The sequence below is a fragment of the Spodoptera frugiperda genome, chromosome 12 (assembly GCF_023101765.2).
Source record: "Spodoptera frugiperda isolate SF20-4 chromosome 12, AGI-APGP_CSIRO_Sfru_2.0, whole genome shotgun sequence".
NCBI lineage: Eukaryota > Metazoa > Arthropoda > Insecta > Lepidoptera > Noctuidae > Spodoptera > Spodoptera frugiperda.
The window spans coordinates 5,520,613-5,538,295 of NC_064223.1; the positions used below are offsets into that span (position 1 = coordinate 5,520,613).

At 35.8% G+C, this 17,683-nt stretch overlaps 2 protein-coding genes across 3 annotated transcripts in view; one reads left to right on the forward strand and one right to left on the reverse strand.

Annotated features, from left to right (window-relative positions):
• The window catches only part of LOC118262870 (high affinity copper uptake protein 1), a 22,711-nt gene extending 22,395 nt beyond the window's left edge, over nucleotides 1–316 (reverse strand). The window contains exon 1 of one of the 2 annotated variants that reach the window (XM_050697528.1): nucleotides 109–316. The gene's annotated coding sequence lies outside the window, so the exon portion shown is untranslated. The remainder of the gene's footprint in view (nucleotides 1–108) is intronic. The other variant, XM_035574509.2, reaches the window with a different exon arrangement.
• A 1,305-nt stretch (nucleotides 317–1,621) lies between these two features.
• LOC118262277 (bromodomain-containing protein 3) lies at nucleotides 1,622–15,162 on the forward strand. The gene is given in 22 exon segments (XM_035573493.2): nucleotides 1,622–2,084; nucleotides 3,742–3,817; nucleotides 3,952–4,105; nucleotides 4,193–4,249; nucleotides 4,483–4,653; nucleotides 4,740–4,934; nucleotides 5,190–5,289; nucleotides 5,292–5,464; nucleotides 5,556–5,654; nucleotides 5,740–5,889; nucleotides 5,978–6,151; nucleotides 6,229–6,476; nucleotides 6,588–6,919; nucleotides 7,014–7,247; nucleotides 7,371–7,529; nucleotides 7,822–7,944; nucleotides 8,047–8,163; nucleotides 11,918–11,982; nucleotides 12,059–13,111; nucleotides 13,204–13,346; nucleotides 13,462–13,645; nucleotides 13,803–15,162. Coding segments are annotated over 20 exon segments (3,888 nt in total). The 5' UTR covers nucleotides 1,622–2,084; nucleotides 3,742–3,817; nucleotides 3,952–4,060; the 3' UTR covers nucleotides 13,869–15,162.
• Nucleotides 15,163–17,683: the final 2,521 nt, after the last annotated feature.

Genomic DNA, 17,683 nt, shown 5'->3' on the forward strand with positions numbered 1-17,683 from the left:
AAATATTAGTAGTTACCGAATACTAAGAAAAACACTTTATTCAAGTATTAAATAAGTCCGAAACATTTATGCAGCATCTTTTACATAATATTATCAATATGCACTTACTCAGTTTATAACTTTCACGTGGCACTTATTAATGTAAACAATTCCGAAAACAAATCAACGCAATTAGATAAAATTTTGTTGTTCTACGTATTACAGATAGCAATTTAAAGTCATTTCATGATCGACTTTAAGCTCACTAAAATCTCACTCAAACCATGGCTGGCAATTTGATAATACGAAAGAGGAATCTTGAAAGGACTGTCTCTGACGTTTGGTTAGTGACATCTATTGTCAATGTCAAATCTGACAGTGTCAACCGTCAACTTGGTTACAATTTTTTTATCTATGTTTTATCCATGGGATCTGAAACCAACCTATGTTATTAATAAATTAAATTCACTTAAATAGAGAGTGTACTCTACTATATTTTTAGGAAAATATAAATAAATAATAGCATTAATTTGTATAGTTTTGATTGATCTTCGGTGTAGTAAAATAATTACTTGACTTTTATATTTCGAACTTAAGCCGGCTCTACACATGGGTGTAAATGATATATGATAATGATAATTATACTGAATATATCCGCTTTTTATCAAGTATTAGAAAATCGTCAACCTCTGATCGATAAGCGTGTTAAATTGTGCCTGAATTCACGTCGTCGTCGTGAGTAAGCCCTGGGATCCGTGCATGCACGATGTCCCTCTTAAAGCTCCACAAACTTGTTTGTGTCGTATGATTATGATTGACGACGACGTGATTTCTGCTGCTGATGTATAACCACCTGTAACATTCATATTTAAGTTTTAGTCAATCCCTATGATGTTTACTTCTATGTCACACTTGTAGACTACAAAAAACTGCGTCCAAGTTGGCGAGTTACAAATCATAGTCTAAATAACGTACTGATCCAGAAGTGCTTTAATCTAAAGAGCCCCTAGGCAAACACCTTATTGGCGCCAGAAATTTGTTTTTGGCGCCACCATCACTTTCACTCTATGGGCGCGCGTGTCTTGCGGCGTCGTAGCGTCCCTAAATTACCTGGCTCCCTAGATACTTGCCGTAACAATAATACGGTTTTGAACTGACCGGAAAACAGCGCGAAATGCAAACAAGAAGGCTTGAATACTATATACATATTCGTGATTTGTAGTTATCGCATACTTTTGCGGCCATTCGCGTTATGTAGAGCCGGCTTATCAATTATCGATCAATAATTTCGAAATCAAATCGGAATCAAATATTAAAAAATATTGATAAATTATGCATGTTGTATACTACAAAATACATATAAATTATGTTCTACCTATAATAATGTAGTTTTGGAAGTCTGAAACCAAAAATAAACTAATGGAGGCCTGGTAAACTCAGACATGGTTAGCTCATATATGGCTCATGGTGAATGACTAAACTTGTTCAACATTGAAACAACAAGATTTTTAAATTATCTAAAGAACATTTTTATTTTATGTGGGTTAAATATCGTTAAAATTCAAGTTTTTAGTAGTTAGCATTTTTGCACTTGCAACATTTAAGCGTTTTATTGAATCAAAAACAATAATTTCTATGCTCTATATCCGTAGCAAAATCTAAAGAATTTTATTTTAGCACACAGCGCTATCGTAATCAATCCTATGATATAAATGGAATCCTGATAAATATTCTAATGAAATATTAAAATACACACGTTTTCTACATTTTCTAATGCTGATTTTATAGATTTTCCTTTCCAGTGCAAAATGAAAATTTTTACTATGCCTAGAGACGCTCGTCATTCTTGGGTCTTGTTTGGCCGCCATGTCTGAAGTTCGTTGTGTCTTCGGAGGTCGTGTTGTGCTTCTCTTTAATGTTTATAGATTTCAGTGAATTTAGTTATTATAAGACGATGAATTTATACAAATATTAAAGAACTATGATTTAGTTTATTGTGTGGAGTGACTGTTAGACTGGACCAAATCGATACATTTTGCGTTTGAAGAAGTTACTCTAACATCGTATTTTTAGTTCATCCGCCATATTGGCGTTAATATCTCTTCGTAAGTCTTTTTTCATAATTTTTAGCTTTACTGGTATTAATTTGATGTATTTTTCGTACTATTTTGTTGCTGTTTTCATAGGGCTGCATAATTCGTTAAAGTAGAGTGTGCATGTTGCTTGTATTGAGCAATATATTTAACTTTATGTTCATGGCCTCTTTAAGGCAATTTTCTCCCATTTTTAGTTACTGAAATTGAGTTAATTTTATGGTATCTAATATAGAAAACCCTATCTTATATTGACTAAAGTATTGGCCATATCAAATTGTATTAAAATCAAACTTTGTTTTGTAGTTAGTTGTTTTATTGTACTTGTTCATGTTCTTATGAAATAGATGTTAAGAAACAAAGCTGTACGTTATAATTTTGTCTCGTTATCAATATTTTTTTCAAATATATATTCGTGCCAAATTTGTTATTTTTTATTGATGTTTCTACCTCTGTACCTGATACCTGTAAATCACTTCAATTTTAAAGCTAAGGCAAAAGAATGTTCTAGAACGTTTGTACGCTCTCTGAAGCGTCATGCTGCTATGTATATTGCTGATGACTCATTTGGCCAGTTTAAAGTATCCATTTTTCACCCTTTCAAAAGCTTGATTTAGTGGATGGTGGTAGTGGTACAACAGTATTGAGTAGGTATAAGTGCATGTTATGAGTGATTCACATGCATGATGCATGTCAACAAAGTGATATTTGCAAAAGCACTCTTCCCTCAGAAGAGGCTGCATTATATAAAGTAGGTTACCTGGTGTTTTTAGTCAACAATTAATGAAAGTCCCAGTCAAGAGATGATTCTGAGTACAGTGCAATGAGTTATTCATAGGTATGTGAATAATTGATCAAATGAAATTATGATCTGGCCATAAAATGCTAATAATATTTTGTTATACTGGTCTCTCTCAGTATCAACCTTGAGCACAAGGTATTACATTCAAAGACCTTTCTATGGTGACAGGGAATAATGCTTTAAATAAATTTAACTTATTTACTGTGATAATGAAATAATAATAATCACATATAATCCAACTTTCTCTTTCCTATGAATCATATGCATAATATTGTGAAATATAATCAAGTTGAAATATGCGAGCTTCTCACTAATGTTTGTGTGTTTTGATTTTGAATATACTGTTGCTTTTATTATGAATCTATCGCAAAAGCTAAAGGTATGTTAGATGTGAAATATATAACATGAAAAAAACTTAAATTTTGGATACAATTTGCTGCACGAGCTGAGCTCGAAGATACACTTAACACATTGATCACAAATGTTAACTGTGTGATGTTGCATGCATACTGAGTATTAAGTTTATGTATATTTATTGACATGACAGAAAAGATTAATAATATCAAAAGGTAAAAAAGTATACTAAAGTTGTTTTCTATTTGCTATCTAAAGGGTATAACATGATAAAACTATACTGTGGCAGTTTTTAGTATCGGGATGGCTATCCTAATAACATAGATTATTTTCATAATCAGAGGAACAACAATATGTCATTGCAGTAATAATTTATTTAATAGGGTTCATTAGTAAATAGCATTTGTGTAATTTCTAATTGATGAAATGAAACCAGTCTTGGTAATTACTAGTTCGAAGTGTACATATACTACCCAAAAATCATTGACTAATTTAATGTGTATTTTGTTGCAGAACCGAAGACATTGCTGTGAAATCAGCCTTTGGTGCTCCAATACCCGTACTTCCCTACCCTGCAATCAGATGCAAGGTAACATATCTAATTATAATTTTAATGATTGTCTATGTTAATGATTATGATATCATTGTAGATGTTATATCTTTTCTCAAGTCTTAAGAAATATTTAGCTAGCAGCAAGATAAATATCACTATATTTCTTTCAGGTAGGATTTTTATTTGTCTATGAATGGGATGACCTGCATCTAGGTGCACAAGCACCAACAGAATTTATATTATGATAGAATGGTTTAGTGTTATAAGAGGATTTAGCTGATGCCTCTTAGTCAGAAATTGGATGAGCCTCTTGTTACAATTGAGGTGAGAGTTTGTTGAATACTCCTTACTATTCTAGTGTTAGGTTGTTATGTTCTTCTACTACAGTAGTGGTGTCACTTTGGCAGGTAGATTGCTGACTCCAGCACAATGCAGCAGGCAGTCGATCCTCTCGCTACCACCAGCACGGTATGTTACAACATTCTAACTAATGATCATGTAATGGTTTTTTAATTTGATGACATAAAGCTTGAATGTCATTTAATTATTGAATAATTAAGTTGATTACTTTTTAATAAGCTTTTAATTATACATTTGTTGGAAAGCAATAACAATTAATAGAAAAAACTGTGGTGATTTGTTGTTGAACTGTTTTCAATTGTCATGATATAGAAAAATAATTTCTGAAATTTCACCTGTAGCCCACGGCAGAGCCCGTCAATGGCGCTCCGCCTGATGAGCCGGCTCGGCGGCAGGGGCGGATGACCAATCAGCTGCAATTTCTACAAAAGAATGTAATGAAGGCAGTATGGAAACATCAGTTTGCATGGCCTTTCCACCAACCAGTAGATGCAAAAAAATTAAACCTTCCTGTGAGTATAAGGCTTAATAAAGTCATAAAATAATATTATGTGACTCTTAGCCAGCATTTAAATAATAATGTTATTATATTTTTTAGGACTATCATAAGATAATTAAAAAGCCCATGGATTTAGGAACAATAAAGAAGAGGCTTGAGTCCAATTATTACTATTCAGCTCAGGAATGTATTCAAGACTTCAACACCATGTTCACCAACTGCTATGTGTACAACAAACCCGGCGAGGATGTTGTAGTCATGGCGCAAACTTTGGAGAAATTGTTTCTGAACCGGGTAAGTCAGCCATACTAGTGAAATCATTTAAATCTATTCTTTCAGCTGTTAATTATAGTATGCAGTCAGTCAATTTAGTTTGATAGATTATGCAGTATGACCATAAGAAATTAATTTGTGTACTTATAGAGTACAAAGCTGTTCTTATCACTAACATAATATTTACCAGACAACCTTCAACAAACAGAACTACTGTGGTTCAGTTTATTACGTAGCATATTAGACTATCGATTTAAAAGAAAAATGCATCCGCAGATAGCGCAAATGGACAAGGAAGAGAAAGAGATTGAGGCACCATCGAAGGGTGGGAAGGGTGGAGTGAAGAAGCGCGGCACGTCGACGCCGGGCGCGGTGGGCGCGGTGGGGCGGGCGGCGCGGCGGGCGCGCCCAGCCCCGCGCCGCGCGCCGCCAAGCCGCCGGCCGCCGCGCCGCACCCCGCGCTCGTGGGCTCCACCAACACCACCACCACGCCCGCCATCCCCGCGCCGCCCGCCACGCCGCCCGCCACGCACACTGGCTTGCCACAACAGGTACACTACTAATCACAGTAATCACTTTATTTTATATACCTGTGTTCTCAAACATAGGACAAATTGTCATTATATCACCTGATCTGTGTAGGTCGCGACTCAGCCGTCGAGTTTCCATGTGGCTCCACCGGCAGCCCCGCCCGTCTCGACGATACCTGCGGTAGCACTATCCCAAACACAGCCAGCTAAGGTAATTACCACTAAATATCACCTCTTTCTTATTAGGATTTTATCTAGAACAAATAATGTAATAACTTACGATGTTTTTCCACTAGGTGAAAAAGGGTGTGAAGAGAAAAGCCGACACTACTACTCCTATGGGAAGTTCCTTTGAAGGAGGATACACTACACCAACAATTGATCAACAGAGTGGTCCCAAACCTGCAAAGATTTCCACTAGGAGAGAGAGTGGGCGCCAGAAAAAGGTACAACTGAAGACAATTCATAATGTACAAAAATTAGCTTGTAATACTGACTTTTTTGTACTTATCAAAAATGTATTATTCCTATCAGGCGAGTAGGACGGGCGATGATGGCTTCAAAATGGGTGGACTGTCTCCCAGTGGAGCAGGTGCTTCACATCACTCCGCTATGACTCCCCAGCTTGCGAAGGGCAAAGAAAAGCTTTCAGATGCTCTCAAGAGTTGTAATGAAATTTTGAAAGAATTGTTTTCCAAAAAACATTCAGTAAGTATCTTTTCAAATGTAATTCGCTATTTTATTTTCTGATATTTGTGTTTCTACAATTATTATTTTTCCAACAGGGTTATGCATGGCCGTTTTACAAACCAGTAGATGCGGAATTGCTTGGACTTCACGATTATTTTGATATTATTAAGAAACCCATGGACCTTGGCACTGTTAAACAAAAAATGGACAATAGGGCATATAAGACAGCCACTGAATTTGCCGCCGATGTCCGCCTAATATTCACAAATTGTTACAAGTATAATCCACCAGATCACGATGTTGTTGCGATGGCCCGAAAACTGCAAGATGTCTTTGAAATGAGGTGATTGTCTGAACATTTATTAAGCATGCATTTATCATTATAAAACTGTTCTACTGTCGTCTTCATAATATACATATTTCACCAACAATAATGTGTAAAATAATTTCACAGATACGCCAAGATTCCCGATGAACCTGTACACGTAGGAGTTCCACACATGGATAAAGGAAGCTCGGCGTCAAGTTCAGAGTCGGGCTCTGAATCAGATTCTGAATCTGATGATTCAGAAGAAGAAAGAAATAACAAAGTTAAGCTTTTAGAAAAAGAATTACTTGCACTACAAGAAAAAATGAGAAAATTAGTAGAAGAATCCAATAACAAAAAGAAAGCCAAGAAAAAAATGAAGGACAAGACGAAGAAACAAATAACGAACAATGCCGTTCCGAAAGCAAATGCAGCAGCGGCTTATGCAGCTAAAGCTAATAATATTGCAGAGACATTGGGTAAGTTTATCTTCACATTCGCAGCTAACTATGCAAACATTTATTGTAACATAAAGGACAATAAAAATTGCTATTTATAATAATTTAATTGTAGCACCAAGCAATGTTCGAGGGAAGACTGGTACGAAGCGAGGCGGTGGCGGTGGTGCGGCGGGAGGCAAGGCGGGCGCGCGCGCCGCGGCGCCGGGCAAGAAGAAGAGCTCCACGCCCACCGCCGCGCCGCCCCCGCATGTGCCGCCGCACCCCGACACCGACGACGAGGACCAGGCCAAACCCATGTCCTATGACGAGAAGCGACAGCTCTCGCTCGATATTAACAAATTACCTGGTATGTACTTGGTTTTTCTTATATTTCTGTCATTATAGACCTTCTGTTTCCTACTACTGTCCAATACTACTCCTATTGTCAAAATGATTGAAATAAATGAATGTGTATTGATTTGTTTAACAGGTGACAAACTTGGTAAAGTAGTGCACATCATTCAAAGCAGAGAACCCTCTTTACGAGATTCTAATCCGGATGAGATCGAAATAGACTTTGAAACCCTTAAACCTTCTACACTTCGGGAACTTGAAAACTACGTCGCATCATGTCTTCGGAAAAAGACACGTAAGCCTTATTGTGAGTTGAACCGACATTATTTACCTTACCCTTATCCTGTCTTTCCTTCACCTTCCTATTCATTTGATGTTCACAAGTGCAAGCACCTTTCTAGATCGACGTCTACGTGTTTCTTCGTAATTTATAGTATGTGTAACTAATAATATTTTACAACCTTCTTATCCACACAATACCTGTCCTGTGCAATCCCAAACCCTTTGGCAAATAATGTTGGTAACAACAATCTTTGTATGTATTTAAAAAAAAGACCAAAAATTTATAATAAATTCAATGTTTGCAGATCGAAAAGTGTCTGGTAAATCTAAAGATGAACAAATTGCTGAAAAGAAACAGGAATTAGAGAAAAGGCTGCAAGATGTATCTGGGCAACTAGGAACAAATAAAAAGCAGCAACAGAAAAAAGGTCAGTGTCATGCAGACAATCTTTCTAACTTTCAATTACACATAGCCTTGTACACCCTACAGAATTAACAATTAACATGTATGTGTTTTTGTTTGCCAGCAGAAGGTTGTAAGGAGGCACTCGGCGGTGGCATGTCGTCTTCTTCGAGTTCTTCCGACTCGTCCAACTCGTCCTCGAGCACCGATACCAGTTCCTCAGACAGCAGTGATAGTGAAGCAGGTTAGCCCACATTGCCGACGACTTACGTAATCTATATATTATCATTTCGTTCACAGACAGACACAAAAGTATAGCACTGAGTGGTACTCTATTTGTACCATGCAATGTAAATTACAGTTATAGTAATAGATTTTAATGATACTGCATTTAAATTAAGATGGATATTTCACTTTGTATGGATATGTTCAAATGCTTGAAATATATGAATAGTTATAGGTTACTAGCAATTTTCATAAAGATTTCAAAGACAAAATTATAAGTTTTTACCTTTGCCAGTATTTTTTAAAAATGATGACCGAACACAACTTTTATTTTTAAACGTGAAATGCAATTTTAACCGTTTAATGTGTTTCTAGTCTGAAATTGATGTCAGTGACAGAATGAATGATGAGAGTTGAGTGGGGTGTATCAGCTGAGAAGTATTTGTGGTGTTAACTAAACGCATGAAGTTAATTTTCTGCAAGGACATCTTTATATATTACTAGAGTATTTATTTATTAAATTCTCATTATTGAGGATTTAACATATTTTTATTTTATTGGCAGTTGTTTTTGTCTCATTTATTTATTGTTTATAAATGAGTGTGGAATATCTCCACAAAGTATTGAAGTAGGAAGTAAAATAGGATGATGTGTAATTTTGTTTCACTTAAATTAGCCAATATGCATGAAGGAAAGATTAAGCCATAGTGTGATTGTGTTAGCTAATTGTGTTATTGATTGATTGGGGATATCAGGTGCTCAAACAAAGCCAGAAACAAAGTTAAATGAATGGGTTCGGTTGGCACCAAAATGATATGACAGAATGAAATCCTTATTGTCCCCTGTAGTAACATGTTTGTGTTGATAGAATGTGTGATTGCTGCGATGTAGTTGTGAGTAAATATTATTTCATTACTGTGATATTGGAGAGGGATACCACCTGAAGTTTGATTCAATGATATATAAAGTCGAGTCTGTAGTCTGGTGCAAAGTATAAGAAATGTTGGTAAAGGCACAAAACAGTTGTTAGTGAGGAGGAGAAGCCAGCTTTGGTGTTCGCTGATACTATAATGTTGGTGCCGGTAAGATAAATATTATTTGGTTTGCTTTCATAAACCAATAGGAAATACCTTTTCACATTAATATTTTTAACTATATCATGTCCTCAAAACGCGATGTTATTTCATTTGCATCCTTAAAGTTCCGATGTCTTTTATAAATTATATTGGAAAGTTCAGATCTCACGGTTACTAATTGCTTTTGAGTGTGAAATTTAAACCCACTTAATAATGATTGAGGCTTGAAATCTATGATAAGAACAAGATATATAGTAGTGTCGGTACGTCCAGTGTTGCGAAGCGAAGAGGATCTCCGAGAGCAGATGGCGAGTCGTGCCGCGTGCGCTGCCATAGGGACTATTGCAAACAATTGTGTAAGGACGGATACCAACTTAGCAAGCAAAATTAGCCCCAAGATGGACACAGTTCTCATTTTGTTACAATGGAGGATGTATTTTGTGACATGTTGTAGTTAAAAATTTATTTTATTGAAAAGGTATGTTTTATTGGTTTAATGCTTGATACACTTTGATGCTTGCTCTCAAAGATTGATGTGACGTGTGGATCAAAATTGTCTATTTAAACGTAAAGTAACTAAAGCTGGCCTCCTTCCTTCACAAATTGTTTGCAAACTTTGTTATTGATTGTCGTGGATTAATATTTAAAGTAAGCGACATGTGCACTAGGGTTTTCCATGTATCTATCAGTGCATTATTAGCATATTTGTTTGTCAAGCATGTAAATTACAATTTTTCGATATATCTCTGATATAACGGAAGGTTTTAATTTGAAGCCATTAAAAATATTATACAGACAGTCTGTTTTTGGCCGTCTCTCTTTGTGATTTTATATTATTATTTATTTATTAGAATACTTGGATATTTAGTTATGCGAGCCAGTTTTAGTGTATCCGAACAAAAAAAGATAATATATAAAAAGATGTAAATGCTTACAGTAGGATTCTTGGATGCCTGATAGATATCAATAACAAAATCTTGTAAAATGTACTGGATTATAGAAAAAGTAAAAGTAATACTGTGAGCATATAGTAAGGTAATGAGTGTTGTAAAGAAATGAGGATAATTTATTCGCGTTGTAGTCTCATGTTTGGTTGTAAACTCGAGCCTATATACATCTACAACTAAATCTGATCAAAGAATTGTTTCTATTCGTTCTATGTACATACGATACACGATAACGCATTACGCTTGTAAACCACTGTCTTCAAGATTGGATTACGTTATAAAGTTATTTTAGTATTTTTTTATGAAAAAGTTTAGTTCATTAATCAAGGTAAATGCAAATATATCGTCTCGTTTATTTAGGTGGCATTCTGAAAGAAAGCCCGTTTATAGCGGACATCTTTCAGCCAATTTGTTTTTGTGATCTAAATTTTACAAATTCTAAAGTCATCTTGTTATTTATTACATCGGGAAAAGGCCTAATAAACTTTTAATTGGCATTTTTAACTAGGCCCGATAAAGCGATTTTTTTAAATGTTGTAAATAAATTAACTTTGTCCAAAACATCACATTTTATGATTGACTTGGAAGGTAGAATGTTGATCATTTTACTTGTTTTACTTATGTTTTATCGTCCTCTTATTTAGAAAGTTTTTACACTATGCATATGTACCTATATTTTATTTTAGATTATATATTATTCAGGTTGAGTAGCTCAATTGAATCAGACTAGAACAATTTAGTATTTTAAATTTGTTGGATAATATGAGTGTATAAGTGGAATAACTTCCTAATTAAATCTCTGTGAACAATAATCCATTACTTCATAGTATATATTTTGTCAAGTACAATTTGCAGGTTGCTTCAAAAATCTGTAGTATAAGTTAGTATGTAGTAAACATAATATTTTATCTAGAAGTCCCTGTGCAGTCTGTGCGGAGACAAGAAGGGAAGAGAACAAAAAGTTTACTGTATATGTATACACTATTGTATTTAATTTTCTCGAAATGGAGATTATCTAACAAGACTTCACAATCAAAAGTTATTTTATTTTGGAGCCCGTTAGATAAGGAAGGACTGATTGAACTCATTAGTTAGTCTGTTAGTTATCAATATCAATATTTTAGACAAATTAAGTAATAGTTAGATTTAGAAAACAAAAGGAAAATCCAACATAGATTGATGAACTAATCTGACGGGTTCGGAAATGTTGCAACACTGATTTTAATTTTCATTTTAAGAGATAGTATGTATGCTTGGTGCAATTAGTAATTACTTGAACGCAACTTATGTTGTAATGTTAATGTAGAGAGTTGAGCATAAAGGCAGAGACACCATGTGTGTTACATTTTATGTAAGATTGATTTAATCAACTCATGACTTAAAATTAATAGCTGTAAGAGTGAGTGGAAATAAACTTTGTATATATTTCAATATATAACGATTTAAGTAAATCTCTTAAGTAATTTATTTTGAATTTTATTTACGCCCTGAGATCTGAACAAATAATAGAAAAGGTATTTATTTTACGAATCGGATTAATTTGTTGTAAATATTCCTCGTAAAAGAGAGGTATCAGTGAACACAATAGAAAATATGTGCACACTATGGCTTCTCCTCACGTTTTACTTACATTGAAGAGGTAGTGAATTCTGGATCTTGCTGCTGTTTTTCAAGTTAAGTATATATTTGAGCTGATGTAGGTCTATAATGTGACTTACGATGCATTTTGTGCAATATAATTTCATTTCAGGTACGGGATCTAGTAGGACGCCCAAGAAGAAACCGAAGAAACAGCATCAGCATCCACCACAAGCTGTAAATATAATTTCTTATAAAAAATATAATTCACTTTTAGAGTACTGGTATGTAATTGTATGTTTATCGTTTGTAGCACAAACCGGTGCCACCTGTGACGGTTGCGACTACCGTGGCTGCGCCAGTGGCCGTGCCGACTACGGTGGAGATGGTGGCCCCGGCGCCGCCAGTGGACGTGAAGCCCGTCATTGTGCCTCAGGAAGTGGTTCCTGCGCAGCCACTGGAGCTTAAGGAGCCTGTACCCATTCCGACGCCTGTGCTCTCTGTACCCACCTCTGTGCCCCAGCAACCTACTAACATTATTCCCGATTCTTCCATCGCACCCGTAGTGCGTGATATGGAGGACCAGAAACCTATTCCTAAAATTGAACCACGAAATGGCTTAGATAAGATGGATGGGTCGCAATACATTGATCCTATTGAGAGATCACTGGCAAGTCTGGAGCGAAGTCTCAAAGCTGACGTACCTATGGATGTAAACGTGGGAGTGTCAGAGACGTCGATGCGACTAGAGGAGGAGTTTTCTCTACCTAAACCTCCGATCATGCCAGATGCTGCCCATCAAAACTTGATGGCACAACTGGGTGGTTTGGCAGAGGTTGCTCGAGTACCAGAACAGATTAAAACTGAAATGTTTATGCCACCGCACAATGGGTTTGTGGACAAGATGCAACATGAACGTGAGATGTTGCGACCTGACATGAATCCTATGATTCCTGGTATGACAGTGCCTCAGGTGACATCCATTTTTGACCCAATACCCACAGCACAACATAGTGTAATCTCACAATCCCATCTTACTATGCCCAATGCGCCGTGTCTTATCACACCTGCATCGAAAAAAGAAGACGTGAAGCCTTTACTTACTCCAAAACCAATCGAAGACCTAATGGGAATTCCGAACATGGTTTCTAATAACATGTCTGACCGCGTCAAGTACGAAATGGAGAAGAAACTGGAAGACTCCAAAAATACTAACTTTGCACAAGCTTTCAAGCTAAAACAGGAACAAAATTTAAAAAATGCAAGCTCTTGGTCTTCCCTTGCACAGGCTGGCAGTCCACAGAGTATACCAAATATGGGACCTAATCATCAAATTAAGCAGAAACCCGTCATGGATAGTTTTCAGGTTGGTTAAAAATGGTTTTGTTAAAATAATTTCATTTAAATTTGTGAAATGAATTCTTGAGAATCTATAATGTCGTATTGTTGAATTTTTAGGCATTCAAGAAACAAGCTAAAGAGAAAATTGACCGCCAAAGAGCTCTTATTGAACAGCAAGAGTTGAGGAAAAAGGAACAGGCAGAGAGAGAAAGACAGCGCCAAGAGACTGAAAGGCGACAACCAGACGAAGAAAAAATGAGGTAACTTTTATCAAAATATTTTTTTTTATAAAGTATGTAAATGTAACAGTGTATTCAATAGAATGGAAATATTTTATGTGACATCTAATTACATATGTGATTTTGTACTTGTCAGGGTGGCTCAAGGTGTGCGTAAAGTGGAGAGTGCAGAGGTGGCTTCCCCGCGCGTGTCCCCAGTGGCGCGCGCCTCCCCGCCGGCCGCGGCCGCTGCAGCCGCCGCCGCCGCGCCCGACAAGCCGGCCGCCTCCGAACGCGAGCGGCTGCGTCAGCGGGAACAGGAGCGGCGCAGACGAGAGGCTGTTAGTATCTACCCTATTGCATTAATATTCATTTCCCGTGTCGTTTTCTTTTTTAAGACTTGATTATTGCTGAACTAAAGTAAACTGTGATAATAAAGAGAAAGACCTTCAAATCTTGCTAGAATCTAATTTTATATTGTTTTTATTACTTTTTCAGATGGCGGGTCAAATAGACATGAACATGCAAAGTGATTTGATGGCGGCATTCGAAGAATCACTGTAATATGCTTTAAGGTGGACATTAATAAAATTGTACATATGAGTATATAAATATTAATTTTACGTCAATGCAATCGATAATTATGGTGATAGTATGACACCGAAGTGAGTTTGTGATCGTTTAGTGCGTGAAACAGTTGACTAACATGTGGTTAAGTGCTGTGAATAGGTATACTTAAACTGTTGTAACGTCATTATTGATTTCGTGGTCACATATTATGGGCCTTTACTAGAGGGTTGCATTTTAATTAAAATTAACTTGTATTATAAGTTTGTATGTAAGGTCTTAATGGTAAACAACTCTCTTTACATTCGTAAGTCTATATTTATATTTCGTTTTAGAGGCGTCTCCTTCCTTCCATAATTGTTTTATAGTGTCTACTAATGACGATAGAATGGTAGATTGGAAAATCAACATGTTTTATGTAATTGGTGAATAAACAATCAAATAAACTATGAAATCTGTTACGCGACTTCACCCCATTTCTCATTGCATCGCTGTATTACGTGAATATTTCGGAAACATAAGTAATTTTGACGCTTAGAAGTAATAAAATATGCCATAACATTAGAATGTCGCTTATAATTCAACGTGCAATGGGTGACGGCGTGGGTTTATATTTATTAGTCAATGGAATTTCTGTTACGTATTCGATTTTCGATAAATATTGCTTAATGTTAGTAGATTTTTTATCAGTCTGTCATGGAAAACAGATCAAATGTCATACATTTGATTTGAAATATATTTATTTTACATTGGAATATGTCTTTTTATGTTTGTAGATAGATAACTCCAGTGCAAATGTAGTAATTTTAAACGAGTTCTGCATACATACTCATTAATGAATGAGAGAATATAAATATGAATGAATACCAATAATACAAATCTCCACAAAACATTGTATATTGTTAAGCAACTTAATTTCAGCCATTTACTCTCAATCTCGAAATCAAATGTAGATATGAAGTAAAATATATTGACATTCCATATTGTATATATGTTGTTTAAATTGTTATTTATATTTTGTTTTCGCCAATTAATCGTTTTGGACAGGTATTTTGACGAAATCTTGTCTAAATACTGAAGTTAGACAGACTCAAAACAGTAAGATCTCTGAACTGAATTGACAGATCAACTGGTAAGCTTATAAAATATAAGCACTTACATGGTAATTTGACCATTTTTATGTACAAATATCCTGAAGAATAGTTTCAATATTGGATACCACTTTGAAATACGAAATTAATAATTATATCCTACATTTAAATTTTGGAAGCAATAAAAACATTTTTTTTAATTTCGTTCTATTGTAACTGTATCCCCTTATTTTATACATAGTTGTGTATCGATTTAATATGGAATATGGTAGGTAAAACATATTGAACTCCATGTTTTAAGATTAACAGACTCAATTAGATCCCACTTTGGTTCACTTTTCTAAATCCTAATGAAAAAAAAACCGAATATAGGGAAGGATTCTTAGATACGAATATTGCCAACCTGAAAGTCTCTTGTGTGCAAAAACCAATAGAAAACATGGCTCGTAGAGCGCAAAGATCTCCAAGTTTCTTGTTGAATTTATTTACTGCCTCGTTAGTTGAGTGGTCGCAAGTGTGACTGCCAAGCAAAATGGGTTCGATTCCCACTAGTAGCCCACCTCTTAAACATAACTGCTAAAGTGTGGATGTTACATAGTATCATGTGCACCTCTGCCTACCTTCTCGGGTAGGTACTTTAGGGATATCATTTGCATCATCAACAGCCTACTAAAGAAAATACCTACAGTGTCACATTTTATACATAAAACCTTCCTCCAGAGGTAGAAGCGGCACTCGGTGAGGAGTGTAAATCGTTCCGTAAGTATCTACATAAAAATACCTATTAGGCAGATATACTATACCTACTAGTTATGTAACGAATATCGTTTTACTTGAGGTGTCAAATCCTCATGGAGCCCTCTCGTCTGGGGAGGACGAAAGGGGCGGGCGGTTCAGTTGTGGTCCAGACCGCCATGGACTCACACCAGAAACGATTTGTTGCCTTATACTTACTTACTTCACGGAAGAATTAAAAAAAAAAGGCCCCAAAGGTTCTGGGTGCATCCACTGATTAAGGATAGAGATCGTACTGGATTATTTGTTGCTTGTTATTTCAAGAAACAAGTCGACTAAATGAAATTCGTAGCTTTTCAAAAATCACCTGAATCACACTTTATTTTTTACAGAGCAACCATCCGTCTCTCGACCAATTTTCGAATTAATTATTTCCCGCCATTTTTAAATATGACATTTGACGTTCCATTTCAGCTAACAATTATTTTAAAACAATTTATACAGCGTGTAACAAAATACCCATATACACAGAGCAACGCGGACCTCGTAAGGTCCGCGTTGAGGTCCACCCGCTGAGGCTGCGGTTAATCGCGGCCCGCGCGATTTTACTAGTTGCCCCGGTACAGCGGGATCCACATATAACCGCGTACACCGCGGGCGTAAAAATGTGCTTAAATTTTTGTATAAGTATTGCATTCTACACGAAAGATGACAGTTTCATAAGAAAATAAAGGGCTTTAGTAAGATTTTCTGTGCTTCTTAAATTTCCATATTTTTTATTTGTAATGAAAAATTACAGTATCAAGATTGTACAACAGTTTCGCCAGAAAAAAAAAACAACAGATAATAAAAATAATAGAAATTAACACCTTTCTTTAATTATTGAATTCATCTTTGTGTAGTGGAAAAATATATTTATTTTTATGACGTTTATATTCGCATTTCAAGTTGCGAATGCTAATGTCACGAAATGTCCGAATATTTGTTACATCACTGGTAGGTACATACCTATCTTAGTTACGTCCCTAAGTTGTACTTTTTGTAGTCAAGGTAGACCCGCTGAGTGTTATCGGGTTTTATACCTACCCTGACTGGCTGAGTAGTATCCTGAGACATACTAAATTAACTAAAAATCACAGCTTACTCTACTAGTTTCGTAGGCTGCGCGACGTCGCGGCGTCTGCGCACGCTGCTTATGATAGTCAGTCCCTATATGACTCGAAACTAGTAAAGCTTTGTTCCATTTATTTACGTGAATAAACCGTGATTTTTAGTTGATTTGGATAATTTTTACTGGATGAACCAGCCAGGTCCAGGTCCAGGTATCAAATCAACCGATCGATATGGCTTGATTTTGACAGTAAAGCTATACAACGTGTAACAAAAAGGGGGTATACATATCAATTGCACGGTTTCTAGATAACATAACAAACGATACGGGAAGGGTTTTTTAAACTAATGTTTTCATGGTACCAAGTTTTAATTTTTCAAATCGCGCCGGCGCGCGAATCAAAATTAGGTAGACAGGTAGGTATTAGGCGATCAGATTGACAGAAGAACTGTTTCATAATATTAGCGAGTGATCCCTGTAGTGTTGTGACACGTTTGTATGATTTGAAATCAAGAACTAGGTATGCGATACCAAGTATTTGATATCATTTTTTTTAAACGTATTTTAAGCTGAAACTTCGTGTAGAGACTCTATTCAACCTGTATCAAATTAACCGATCGATATGGCTTGATTTTGACAGTAAAGCTAGATATAGAAGTAATCTTGGTGAAACGTCGATGAATAGATAGAATTTAACAAATTCCCAAAATTCTCAAAATGGAACTGTCGTGTTTAGTTAATGCTCCACGAAAGAGGTAATATAATGAAACTGAGTTAAAGGTGAAATGTTTTATATGAATTACATATGCTACAATTGCATGTGATTATATGGTACCTACAAGAATTGAAAAAAAAAGGTAAATAAAACAATGAAA